This window comes from Crocuta crocuta, unplaced genomic scaffold (assembly GCF_008692635.1).
Source record: "Crocuta crocuta isolate KB4526 unplaced genomic scaffold, BGI_CrCroc_1.0 scaffold159, whole genome shotgun sequence".
NCBI lineage: Eukaryota > Metazoa > Chordata > Mammalia > Carnivora > Hyaenidae > Crocuta > Crocuta crocuta.
The window spans coordinates 3,385,501-3,400,116 of NW_027533263.1; the positions used below are offsets into that span (position 1 = coordinate 3,385,501).

At 38.1% G+C, this 14,616-nt stretch overlaps 1 protein-coding gene across 3 annotated transcripts in view; it reads right to left on the reverse strand.

Moving 5' to 3' along the window:
• LOC144217841 (ras-associated and pleckstrin homology domains-containing protein 1) overlaps positions 1-14,616 on the reverse strand; it is a 99,145-nt gene that overhangs the window by 35,314 nt on the left and 49,215 nt on the right. For 2 of the 3 annotated variants that reach the window (XM_077747561.1, XM_077747563.1), the window contains exon 5: positions 3,997-4,077. The exons of the other annotated variant lie outside the window; for it this stretch is intronic. In XM_077747561.1, the coding sequence (XP_077603687.1) occupies positions 3,997-4,077 (81 nt within the window). The remainder of the gene's footprint in view (positions 1-3,996; positions 4,078-14,616) is intronic. 3 annotated transcript variants of the gene reach the window in all.

The window sequence follows — 14,616 nt, forward strand, 5'->3', positions numbered from 1 at the left end:
GTTTCAGTCTGTGACTCCCTCTCTCTCTGACCCTCCCCTGCTCACGCTCTCTCTCTCTCTCTCCTAGAAATAAATAAAACATTAAAAAAAAAAAATATTAAAAGGTTTGGGTGGCTCAGTGGGTTAAGTCCCTGACTCTTGATTTCCACTCAAGTCATGATCTCACAGTTCATGAGATCCATCCCCATGTCAGGCTCTGCACTGTCAGCCTAGGATTCCCCCCCACCACTCCTGCACTGTCCCTACCACACTTGACACAAGCTCTCTCAAAACAAACATTAAAAAAAAAGAAGAAAATATTAAAAGGTTTAAACAGTCTAAAATAAAAGGGAGATAATCATTATATTATCATAGCTGGTATACCAAAAATAATCCACATCCAAACTCAGACCACAAACAATAGCTGAACATGATCATAAATTACTTTGTGCTTGTGAGAGTCACATAGGTATTCACTGCTTACTCACTAGCTGGGAGGGAAGCCAGGCCTGCACGTTTCCTCTATCTAAGTTTCAGGTCGTTGTAGCAGAAAAATGAAAACCTAGAAACCACAAGCAGCAAACTCCTTCTTTCAATAAATGCCTTACTTTATCTTCCCCTAATGGTGCCAGTCATATGTTGCCCTAGAATTCCTCAGAAAGTGTGCCAGGGTGTGAGAATTGGTCACTGGAGAAAGAAGCAAGACGGATGAGAAGAGTGGTATGCAGTTGGAGGACTGACTGAGAAAAGCAAAGGCCACAGTGGTTTGTGCAAGTCCTTAAATTAGGCTTCTGTCATGGCACATGCTACTGGTAACAAAAATGCACATCACTTTAAATAGGGCCTTCCTGATTTTCTTTCATTCGCCACTAACAATACAAAGTCAGTGGCTTATTTTTAATTCATTTTGTTGGTTTATTAGCTTATTTTCTTTCTTGCATTTTCCTCTCTATTTTTTCAATTATTGATTAGATTGCGACCTTGAGCCTAGAGCTATGTAAGGCACTGGAAATGCAAAGGCGGCCAGAAAAGGCATTCATTGCTCTCACAAAGCTTAGAGTCTAACAGGGAGATAAACTGTCAACTATAATACAATGTGTTAAGTTGTATGAAAGCAGGTAGGAGGTGGAGTACCTAATGAAAAATCAGGGGCTGAGAAAGTATTTCTCAAAATGCTTAGAGTCCTAGAAGATGAGTAAGAAGCAGCTAGGGATGTTGTGGGAGGTAGAAACAGAACAAATAGAGATATTAGAGGCTCTCTCTACACGGTGGTAGTACTGCCTTCAAGGAGACATTTCAGAAAATGGGGATGTTTTGGGCTGTTACAATGAAGAGGAGGAAGGTGTTATTGGTATTTATTAGGAGGGAAACAGAAATGCTGGATGCCCTGCAGCATGGAACAGTGTCACATAATAAACAGTAAAAGTCCCTCATCATACATGAACTTTTACTGTTTTAATATGGAAGATCATACATATGGGAAATACGGTTTCTAAAAATCTGAGCTTAGAACCCAACTCCACTTTACATACAAATACAATGTATTTTGTGTAATTTTAATATCAATGACTCTTCCAAGAATGCTAGTTACCTTGTAAAATAAATTGGGGGAAGTCTGCACTTTTCTTTTGTCCGAAGTTTATTCATTATGTTGGAAAATCATTTCACCAACAGAAACCTAGCTTGTAGAGTTGCCAATACCAGAACTGGCAGTATCACTGGCAGTGTGCACTCTGTCACATGCAAGTAAATGACAGGAAAGATTTGAAATTCCTTTTAACAAAATTGAGAACTAAATACTATTAAATTAATGAAAAGACATGGAATTCAAGAATTACTCTGAGTTTTAAGATTAAAGACTAAAAATATTCTATATTACTATGTCTTATTTAAAATAATTATAGCATAATGAGGAATCTAACTGTAAAAATATCAAATATCAAAATAATTTTATTACTGCCTCATCCAATTTATAAGACAGGCAATGATTTTATCACAATTAGAAATAAGACTCATTTGTAAAAATTTTATACTTCCCCATTTTCTTTTCTTTGAGTCTATAAATAGCTTCACCACATTATCCCTACTTCAGTTAAGGCTATTTTCCTTTCTCTATTACCATATATAGGTATGTTTTGTTTGCAATTATTTGTCATAAAATGTTTTAGTCCTAGGTCCACCCATATTTCGCTTTCTTTTTTCTTGTAAAAAATGATTTCTGATTGGCTCACTTCTCTTAAACCCAAATTATAAGTGGGCATATGATTATGTCATTATGTCTGTTTCTTTTAATTTTTTTTAATGTTTTATTTATTTCTGAGAGAGATAGAGATTGAGAGAAAGAGAGAGCGAGCGAGCGCAAGCATGTGAGCAGGGGAAGGTCAGAGAGAGAAAGGGAGATACAGAATCTGAAACAGGTTCCAGGCTCTGAGCTAATTGTCAGCACAGAGCCGGACGCGGGGCTCGAACCCACGTACCATGAGATCATGACCTGAGCCGAAGTCGGACGCTTAACCCACTGAGCCACCCAGGCGCCCCTGTCATTATATCTTTTAAAACAGCAGTGGTCATACATTTAAAAACTGAAAGATAATTATATCTTTTTGGTTATTCTCCATCATGGATGTTAATTAGGGCATTAAATTTGTTTAAAAAAAAATTTTTAATGCTTATTTTTGAGTCAGAGACAGAATGTGAGTGGGAGAGGGGCAGAGAGAGACAGGGAGACACAGAAATCAAAGCAGGCTCCAGTCTCCAAGCTGAGAGCACAGAGCCTGACGCGGCGCTTGAACTCACAAACCGTGAGATCATGACCTGAGCCGAAGTTGGATGCTTAATCCACTGAGCCACCCAGGTGTCCTGGGCATTAAATTCATTTTAAAAAGTAGGTATGTAGGTAGGGTTTATTATTATCTATGAATTTCACTTGAGATAAAAACATTGATCTATATTATTTGTTATAAAATGGGGGTACTGGGACTGGAAGGATTAAGAACTGAAACAAGTAGATGGCAATGCAAGTATTATAACAAGTGTCGATGATGCTTAAGAGTGTAAGGGAGGGGCTACAGGTGAGGTAAGAAAAGTGTTTTTCACTATGTAGGACATAATCCATTAGTGGATTATGAAATCAATTCAATGGGTTACTGGGTTATTACCAGGGAAGGGAAGGGGAGGGGAGAGGAGGGGAGGGCAAGAAAGGGAAGGAGGGTTAAAGGAAATCTGATTCAGTTTGAACAGGGGTCGGGAACTTGGGGTTTTATTGTTCTTCATAGATCATTCTGAAGCAGCAGTGTCCAACTGAATATAATACAAGCCACAAATATAATTTAAAATTTTCTAGTAACCACATTTTTAAGAAAGGAATGGTAAAATAAACATTAGTATCTTTTAACTGAAAATACCCAAAATATAATTTCAAGAAGTAATCAATAAAAATATTAATACCTAATATTTTTAATACTCAGTATTTGAAATCCATTGTGTAAGTTATCTTTATAGCACATCTCAATTTGGATTAACCACATTTCAAGTGCTTAATAGTCACATGTGGCTAGTGGCTACTCTAAGGAACAGCACAGCTCTCAAGCATCCAGCTCTGTCAACCACTGATCAGAGGGTACGTATTTAAAGAAAGAAATTAGATTTTCGGTGAAGCATCAGTGTGGAAGAGTCACTCTACTTGATAACCCCATTCTGAAGAATTTGTCCATAGCTTAAGAAATTTACAAAAGCTCTTAGCTTTAGAATAAAAAAGAAAGCATGTAGCTTTAGGTTCCAATACAAAATTTATTTATATCAGATAACCTACCATCTTTATAATCTTACCATGAGTATTAATATTCAGTGGTACTGTATCATGCAGTTGCTCCTTTGTTTTCTGCTTATTTAAGACTGGTTTAGTTTTAATGAAAAAAATTGAGGTATATGACCAGGTTTCATCATCAGGAGTTCTAAAGAGTGAATTCCTCTTCATTGCTATTTAAGTAATCCCATGGACATGTTTACAGAACTTACAGGTGTCAGCTCAGCCTGTTCTTCTGTGAAGTCAATATGATGCTTGGCCTGCTTGCTGGGACATCTCAGAGAAATAGCATGCTGTGAAAATGCAGGAAGGAAGAAAATGATAGGTAAAGGAGATGGAAAAGGGCCATTCTCATTATCATGCATGAAGAGAAAAAGATCATTGAAATGAATCATTGAAACAAAATAGTAATGAAAAGTTACATGCATCTTTAATTATATTATGCAAATATTAAAAAGAACCAGATGATCTACCTCTTGATTACTTAAAGATAACCTCACTACTTTTGAGACAGCCGAGCTCTATGGGAAGCTATGAAGAAACACCAAGCCTAATACCAATTCCTGCTTCAATTGGGCCTTGACTGCTGTTTGGCAGTACTTATTACTCTTTTCCCCTCACTCCCTAAGTCATTCCCTCTAAGCTAGTTCTAAACAGTTTGCAAGTTGGTAAATCTTCTAGTTTCACCCTTCCACCTCTTCATATGACCTCACTTCACCCCATTACTAAGAACATCACATCCATCATGAGGATTTTCATCACTAAAATGTATCCTGGAACCACAGCCCTTTCTCATCCTTTTCTCCATTTCCATATGAATAAATATTTCCTTTAAAGTTAAGTCTGTCCTAGATCCCACTCATTCCCTCTCATTCCCAGTCTCTATATTAACTAGTCCAGCTTACTGGGAGTGGGAAAGAGAAAAATATTCAATACTTCTGGGTACCCACCTCTTGGGTTTTCTCCTTCTCAATGCTAAATTTCCTGAATTCAGCTATAGTATACTACCCTTCACTTATCCCTCAATTTCCTGCAATCTAGCATCTTTCTTCTCCAAAGTCTGCATCCTTTGCGTTGTAATGTATTCTATAATTCATTCTCAAAGTGATCAATGATCTTTTAACCAAGGATTTCTATCTTTCCTATCACTGCACTCACTACACTGTATTGAATTTGAAACTGGTTGTCTATACTGACAGTTTCTCCTCACACTATAAATTATAACTTCCTATGGACACTGTGTATTATGTTCACAGTTTTACCCCTTACAGCCTAGTACAATGCCTAGGCACTTAAATATTTATAGCATGTATGAATAACTATTGCTTCTTGGATTTCCCGCCACAAGCCTGGACTGATCAAGACTGTTTTTGCAACAGATGTTGGCAAGGATGTGGAGAAACAGGACCTCTTACACTGCTGGTGGGAACGCAAACTGGTGCAGCCACGCTGGAAAACAGTGTGGAGGTTCCTCAAAAAAATTAAAAACACAATTACCCTAAGACCCAGCAATAGCACGACTAGGAATTTCTCCAAAGGATACAAGAGTGCTGATTCACAGGGACACATATATCCCAATGTTTACAGCAGCACAATCAACAATAGCCAAATTAGGGAAAGAGCCCAAGTGTCCATTAACTGATGAATGGATAAAGATGTGATCTGTATATACAATGGAATATTACTCAGCAATGAGAAATAATGAAATCTTGCCATTTATAACAATGTGGATGGAACTACAGGACATTATGCTAAGTGAAATAAGTCAGTCAGAGAAAGATATCATATGTTTTCATTCATATGTGGAATTTGAGAAACTTAAAAGAAGACCATGGGGGACGGGAAGGGGAAAAACAGTTTCAAACAGAGAGGGAGGCAAACCATAAAGAGACTCCTAAATACAGAGAACAAACTAAGGGTTGATGGGGGGGAGAGGGAGGGGAGGAGGGAAAAATGGGGTGATGGGCTTTGAGGGGGGCACTTGTTGGGAGGAGCGCTGAGTGTTATATGTAAGGGATGAATCATGGGAATCTACTCCCAAAGCCAAGAGCACACTGTATACGCTGTATGTTAACCAACCTGACAATAAATTATATTAAAAAAAAAAAATCAGCCAACATGCATTTATTGAGGGTCATCTATAACTGTGCCTAGTACTGGTAAATATTCAGAAGTAAAATAAATTGCTTTATTAAAAAATTATTTTTGGGGGGGCACTTGGGTTGCTCAGTCAGTTAAGCATCCGACTTCAGCTCAGGTCATGATCTCACAGTTCGTGGGTCCGAGCCGTGTGTCAGGCTCTGTGCTGACAGCTAGTTCAGAGCCTGGAGCCTGATTCAGATTCTGTGTCTCCCTTTCTCTCTGACCCTCCCCCTGCTCATGCCGTCTCTATCTCTCTCTCAAAAATAAATAAAACATTAAAAAATTTTATTTTTTTACTGAGGTATATTGACAAATAAATGACTCTTAACAAGAAAAAAAAAAGACTTTTTTCTTTGCCCACTCTACATTATCTCATTAAACACATTCTCTAGCACTGTGTCAATCACTCTATCATGGGAGGCCTATCAAATATATATTGCCAATATCCTCATTCTCGGGAAATAAAGACTGAAATATTAAAGGCTGCTAAAGGGGCATAATAAATGCAATCAACTCTCAAATTGGTACAGGGGAAATATGCAAACAATAAAGCAAATGTTGCAAAACACCAAAAATTAGTGAATCTAAGTAATGAATTTCATGAGTTCTTTGTACTATTCTTTTAAGTTTTTGGAAGTTCCATATTATTTTGAAATAAAAGTTTGTTCATTTGTTTGTTTATTTATTTATTTTAATTTGCATCCACGTTAGTTAGCATATAGTACAATAATGATTTCAGGAGTAGACTCCAATTATTCATCCCCTACATGTAATAAACACCCAGTGCTCATCCCAACAAGTGTCCTCCTTAATGCCCCTTGCCCATTTAGGCCATCCCCCCAAGCCCCTCCAGCAATCCTCAGTTTGTTCTCTGTCAAAATAAAAAGATTTTAAGTATCTATTCTCTGTAGACTCCATCTCAAACAAACTCCCATCTGAAGTGTTCAACAAAAAGAGATGACTGCCTATATACCATGTTAAACAGTATGACAGAACATTAGTTATTAAAATTCAACACATTGAGGAGCGCCTTGGTGGCTTAGTCAGTTGAATGTCTCACTTTGGCTAAGGTCATGTTCTCATGGTTTGTGGGTTCAAGCCCCATGTCAGGCTTTGCACAGAGAGCATGGAGCCTGCTTCGGATTCTCTGTTTCCCTCTGTCTCTGCCCCTCCCCTGCTCTCTCTCTCTCTCTCAAAAATAAACATTAAAAAAATTCAACACATCCTCATCAAAAATGAATATATGTGTGCAAAGTGACAAGTGCAGTAGAAATAGCACATGTGCAAAGATTAAATGTCATTACATTAATACAGATGAAAGGGATTATGGCATGATAGATATAGTTTATTTAATATTAGGTTCCACTTCCACAAAATATTCAAATACTTTACTACAAAAAATTATCTCCCAAATCTAATTTTTACCTCAAAAATGAATCTGGGAGTCAATCAATTCAACACATCAATTTTGCTCTAAACATGTTCAGTTCCAAAAACTTCTGTTAGCAAGCTATCAAATTCTCCATCAATCAATCAAAAACTCCAAAAATCTCTGCAAAGTTAGTAAAGTTAGTTACGGATCACTACCTACTTGAATGGACTCTATAACATTAAAATGAAGAATCATTTACAGAATCTTGTGCTGGTGTTGGAGTGGGGGGATGGCAGGTGCACAGAAAAGCACTGATCTCACATAGGAGTGAAACCATACTCAAGAAATGGCCTTGCACCAAAGAACAAAATACTTCCTTTTGATAGCTAACACCTTAGATTATAACTGGAAAAAAGAAGTCGGTGGACACACATTAGGTTTCAATAAAACATTTACATTCATCCTTTACTGACGTGTGTGCATTTTTCACAAATATTAAAAATGAGCACAGCATTGGTGGTAAAGAATGCAGACCCTGGGGTTGGAATGACTGGGTCTAAGGCGCATCTTAGTCATTTACTGGCATTGTGACTGTAGGCTTACTATTTAACCTGTTTTCTCGTGTGTAAAATAGAGTGATAACAGCATTTTCTCCAAAGGCTGTTGTAAGAAGTGAATACCATTACTATTATTACAAAAGTGGAAAAACCACCAACCCTCATCTGAATTTCATTTATGCCTCAATTCATTTAAATTACAACTAGTTTAGAGTCGTTAAATTTTAACAATACATTCAGGAATATACTAAAACACCACAAGATGGGGATATTACTGCATGAATCTCTTCATCCTTTTTCTTCCGCCCTTGTATTTCTGTCTCTTGGTTTGGGTCTAAGAGCACTGGCCAGTCTAACCTTGTCTTGATTCTCCTTCAATTCGGTGATGAAGCAGCATGGCATTGCAGTATGAGCTCTACAACCAGACAGTCTTGTTCAAATCCCGGGAGAACTTATTTTGTCACTCTCTGCTTCAGTTCCTTCCATCGTAAAAATGGAGGTAATGCGATCTATTCCACAAGGCAGTGCAGATTCAGTGTGTTAAGACATGGTAGGCACAATGCCCAATACAGAATAAGCACTAAATATAGTAGTAGGGACTATTATTTTTCTATTTTTCACCCTTCTCTCTATTCCTCTTTTCACTAGCCATTATGTAACCAGTAAATGTTTGAATGCTTTAAAATTATTTCTTTTGTATTTTATAGTCCTTATTCATTTTAAAAACAGATGAATCTATTTCTATTCTTGTTCAAAAAAGGTCCTTTACCAGCCCTCACAACACAAAACCAAAAAGAAAAAAAAAACAGACCTAGGATCAAATATAGATGAAAAGCTGCACAGATTACTAAGAAAGACACAACAGTCAGGGTATGTATGCAAATGTTGATTGGAGTGGTGTGTTTGAAAAGTTTGAGAAATAGACTTTCACCCTGGGTTTCAACAAATTGTCAGTTCTTTCATCTGGTACCAATTCTTTCTGCTATTCATTAACCTCAGTAGGCCAGTAAAATTGGAATTAAACACCAAGTTGGTACATGTGAATAAATTTCAGGGAAATGTAGCAACACACCCATTAGGATTTTAAGAGAAATGTAGTTGCAATAATTGAGAAATTAATAATACAAATTTTTTAGATATGTAGGCCTCTTAAAGTTTGAGAAAGCCTTGTGCTCTCAAGTTAATACTGCAGACCAAAAGGTTGTTTGCTAAGAATAATTCAGGACTTAAGTCCCAGTGGGGCTCCCCACTCCCTAGTGCTACAGTAAACACAATTGCTATTTTCTTTCCACTACCTCAAAATTTCTAACTAATTCTTGAAATAGTTCTGAAAAGTGAAGGAACTGGAAGAATTTATTGCACTGAACCTATGATATGCTACTGGCATATCACAAGTTATAATGGTATGTCCATGAAAGATTTCATTTAACAGATCAGATACTAAGGAAGTTTTCCCTATCATAATATTTACAGTATAATCATCAAGTACTAGTAATATTCAATAAAACCTTTTGAATCTGCCATAAACTACAATAATAATAGCTCTTAAAAGCATTTTCATTTTAAAAGTACATCTTCATGTATAAAGTTCCAAATTCAGAGGAATCATTAAAGTTTAAATCTCACCAGAAAATAAATATAAAAGAATTTTTTAGCATTAACCTGTTATCAGTAAACCCTATTTTATATAAAACTTATAACATGAAATTACCATTTAAATTTCCAAACTGCTATCTAATTGAAAACTATTGTTTTATCAGTTAACATGAATAAAAGTACCACAACAATGCCAGGAAATCAGCTGCAACATTTATTTCACATGGGTTAAGATACAAAGAGACTATATTGGAATTTATTTCAGCCACAATGAATTCCAGTTTAAAAATTCAGCAGATGAACACTACTGGTGGATTTCATAGTATTACTGACTGAAATTATTCTATAATCCATTTTTATGTTTATCCATGGAAAATATTTTATTTTGGAAATAATCATTTTTTAACAATCAGCTTCAGTTTATTTTTAAGACACTGATAAAAACTGGGAGGCAAATGTTATAGTTCTGTAATTCAAATACAGACTTCCCAGTTACTTGAACTACTTACTCTTCTTTGGAATAAATGCCCCTACTAAATAAATAAATACTAAGAAGGCTTAAATGAAATAACAAATGCGAGGTGCCTGAAAGCACAGTATTTCAAGAAAAGTTAGGAAAGAGAAAGGCAGGAAAAAAAGACTTACTCTTCCAGATGTCAAAAGGTACTGTGTCTATCCCTGTCTCAAAGAGCAAGAGGGCAAAAAGATAAGCCACAGTATTATTTCATTTTTAGATGGACATTTTAACCACCCATGCCCCCAAAATGGAACACCACCAATCTCAGATTAATTTTTTTTTAACTGTGCTCAGATGTCTGGCAAAGAACTAGGAGGCAACATGACTGGCAAAGTGAGGGAAGGAGGGAAAGATAATGGGAAAGCAAATCCTGTAAGGACCTGCCGGCCATTGCACGGATTTGGGGTTTAGAGTAAGATACAAAGCCTTTGGGTTTAAAAAGAAGAGGGGTAAGACCTGACTTACCTTTTAATAGGATCACTCTGACATCTGTACAGATGGTATAATGTTAAGGAGAAGGTGAATATAGGAAGACTAGCTAGGAGGCTACTGCAAAATGATGCTGGCTTGGTGGCAGTGAGGGTAGTGAGAGTGATCGAATTCTGGATATATTCTGAAGGTAAAGGCAACAGAATTTGCTGCTGGACTGGAATGGGGGATGGAAAGAAAAAGAGAAGTAGACTAAGACTCCGAGGATTTTGTTTGATGCACTAAAATGAAAGAAGAGCCATTAACTAAGATGGAGAAGACTTTTCTCTCAGAGTTTTAGTTTGGGAGAAAAGATCAGGAATTCAGTTTTAGACCAGTTAAATTTGAACTACCTATTAGACATCCAAATAGAAATGATGATTAGAGATAGAATATATGAGCCTGGAGGTCAGGACAGAGGTGCTGGCAAAAGACACTTGGATTTCTCTGAATCTAAGATGACTTAATGCTAGTACTTTCTTGATCTTCATCAGCAACTGTCAAAACAAAACTTCACACAGAATATATCTGCCACCTCTTTGACAGTGAGTGACAGATGCTACCTGTTTCTAAAACACGGTCTCTCAACCTCGGTACAATTTTGAGTCAGATAATTTTTTGCTCTGGTGGCTTTTCTGTGTGTTGTAGGATTTTAGCAACACCCTTGGCCTCTACCCACAAGATGCTAGTAGCACCCTTTTATCAGTGATAACCAAAAATGTCCCCAGACACTGCTGAATGTCCCCTGCAGGGCAAAATAGCTCCCAGTTACCATTGTTTTAGAGGGATTAGAATGTGAAGAAGAGGTGTGTCTTAGATAAATGAAACAGTGTGTTAAAATGTGGGAGTTGTCAGTGCTTAAGCTCACAAGAAGACTGGATTTGGATAGAAAAGTAGTCTGAGGACTGCACCTTGGGGTATTCCAATGTCTAGAGACCATAGACATGAGAAAGAGATTGTGAAGGAATAGCCAATGAGATGTATCCACTCTTTCCCCAAATCAAGCTAAAACAAAGACAAATGTTTTCTTTTCTGCTGCTTTAAAAAAAAAATGTTTATTTATTTTGAGAGAGAGAGAAAGCACAGAGCACGAGTGGAACAGGGAGGGAGGGAAGGAAGGAGGGAGAGAGGAGAGAGGAGAGAGGAGAGAGGAGAGAGGGAGAGAGAGAGAGAGAGAGAGAGAGAGAGAGAGAGAACCCCAAGCAGCTCCACAGTCAGCACAGAGCCAGATGTGGGGGCTCAAGCTCATGAGCTGAGCCAAAATCAAGAGCTGGACACTTAACTGACTGAGCCACCCAGGCACCCTTTGTGTTGCTTTCTTAAAAAAAAAAAATTAATGACAAACTCACAAGAAGACATGACAAAATTTTGGAAGCTAGGAAGCATTTGGCTGAGTCGTAATCAACTCAATAGGCTGAAGGAAAGCTGAACATTGAGCCAGCACTGGAGAAAAGCACAGGAGTACCCCAATGTACATCATGTAACCTCCAAAGTCTCTAGAAGCAACAGAAATGATTGTGCGAAGAAAACCAGGAGGATTAGTTGAAAGCATACTTAAAAAAGGAGTTAATTCTCAGATTCTTCTTTTACTCGCCTACTAGCAGTGGTCTCAGGTTCAGACTGACAGTCAACCTACAGGACCCAACAAACCATAACTTGGCACCAAGTTCACTTAGTTCTGCAGAAACAAAGCATGCTAGCACGAGACATGCTATCTTTATAAGGGATTTATTCAGCACCCCAGAAACCTTTTGTGGACACACCATAGTAAGGCACAGAGATCATGTAGGTAAGTACAGAAATCACTCTGACTTAGGGAAACTTCATACTCCACATGAACCAGCAGTACATTTTAACAGCCAATGACTGTAGGTTCTAGGATCCCTCAAGGGATGTATTTATGTTCACTTACAAAACTGACACACTGAACACCAGGAAACAAAGGACTGTGTCTTTTCGTAGGCTTCTATAGTTCACTCACAGTCTTCCTGGTCCATATGCACTCACTAACCAGGGGTCAGTTTATAATAAACAATATTACCTGGAAAATTCTGTATTTATTAGTCTAATTAAAAAAAAAATGCCGGGGGGGTGCCTGAGTGGCTTAGTCGGTTAAGCGTCTGACTTTCGCTTAGGTCATGATCTCGCGGTTCGTGGGTTCGAGCCCCGCGTCGGGCTCTGTGCTGACTGCCAGCTCAGAGCCTGGAGCCTGTTTCAGAGTCTGTGACTCCCTCTCTTTCTGACCCTCCCCTGCTCATGCTGTCTCTCTCTCTCTCTCTCTCTCTCTCTCTCCTAGAAATAAAAAAACATTAAAAAAAAAAAATGCTGGGAGAAGGAAAACACCCAATATAGTTTCCCATGAAAAAAAGGACTCAGACTTCCTATTAACCCTTTCTACTTAAAGTGATTCTTGGGGCACCTGAGTGGCCCAGTCCGTTAAGCACCCAACTCTTGATTAGAGCTCCAGTCATGATCTCATGGTTCGCAGGATCGAGCCCCACGTCAGGATATGTACTAACAGTGTGAAGCCTGCTTGGCATTCTCTCTCTCTCTCTGCCTCTCCCATGATCACGTGCACTCTCTCTCTCAAAATAAACTTAAAAAAAAAAAAAGGGGGATTCTCAACGGGGGACTTTTGCCTTACAGGGAACATGTAGCAACGTCTGGAGACATTTCTAGTTGTCACAACCGGCACAACTGAACTAGGTGTCTGTATTCCTGGCACCTAGTAGATAGAAGATGCTAAAGCACTGGGAGCCAGGCATATGCCCTCCATGCAGGAGAATGAAAAATCTTCTCTGGAGAAGCTCACTCCCCTGAGAGAAAAGACCTAAGAATGATCCTAGAGAAAAGACTACAAAAGAAAACAAGGAATTTTAAGATGATATTAATAGAACGCTAATTTTGTTTGAACCAAGAGAGTTAATCCTGGGGGAATGTTTGGAGTTGAAATAGTGATAAACATACAAAAAACCTATATGTTTTTAAATGTAAAGACAATCTTTAATTCAAGGTAAGCAAAATGTAATGTCCCAGAAAGGAAATGTAATAAAAGCATATAGAGTTTGGGGCGCCTGGGTGGCTCAGTGGGTCAAGGTGTGACTCTTGATTTCGGTTCAGGTCATGATCTCACAGCTCCTGAGTTTGAGACCTGCACTGAGCACTAAGCTGACATTATGGAGCCTGCTTGGGATTCTCTGTCTCCCTCTCTCTCTCTACTCCTCTCTCATTCACTATCTTTCCCAAAAACGAAAGGAAGGAAGGAAGGAAGGAAAGAAGGAAGGAAGGAAGGCAGGCAGACATACAGAGTTTAGCACCAAATATACATTCATGATAATACAAACAATGAATAGTAATCCAATCAAAATATATTGGGAAGGCAGGAAAACAGGAAGGGAGAAGGGAGAGGAGTTGTCTAAAAAGGAGTTGTCTAAATCCTAATCTTCCAGAGTAAGAAGTCAGAAGATAGCACATATAACTGTAATAAATCAAGAAATAGTAATATAAGTATAGATTTAATGATATAGATATAAATACACTGAGAATCAGCTGAAAGAGCACCAAGTTCTGACCTCTGAGAGAATATGGCATGCTTGTGCACATGTGTAGCAGTGTTTTCTGTTAACAAGTCTCAGAGAACTACTGGACTCTTTAAATTCCATGAATGTAAATGTAATTACAATATGCTTTAAAAATTGTATTTGATCCTCAGGAAACTAACAATAGAACTCCCCTATGACCCAGCAATAGCACTGCTAGGAATTTACCCAAGGGATACAGAAATGCTGAGGCATAGGAGCACATGTACCCCAATGTTCATAGCAGCACTCTCCACAATAGCTAAAACATGGAAAGAGCCTAAGTGTCCATCAACAGATGAATGGATCAAGAAGATGTGGTTTATCTATACCATGGAATACTACATGGCAATGAGAAACAATGAAATCTGGTCATGTGTAGCAACATGGATGGACCTTGAGGGTGTTATGCTGAGTGAAATAAGTCAGGCAGAGAAGGACAAATATCATATGTTTGCACATATAGGAGGACTAGGAGGAACTTGACGGAGGAACTAGGGGGAGAAGAAGGGCGGAAATGGTGGGGGAAAGGGAGAGAGGCAAACCATGAGAGACTCTTGAATGCTGACAAAAACTGAGGACTGATGGATGTGTGGGGGGGG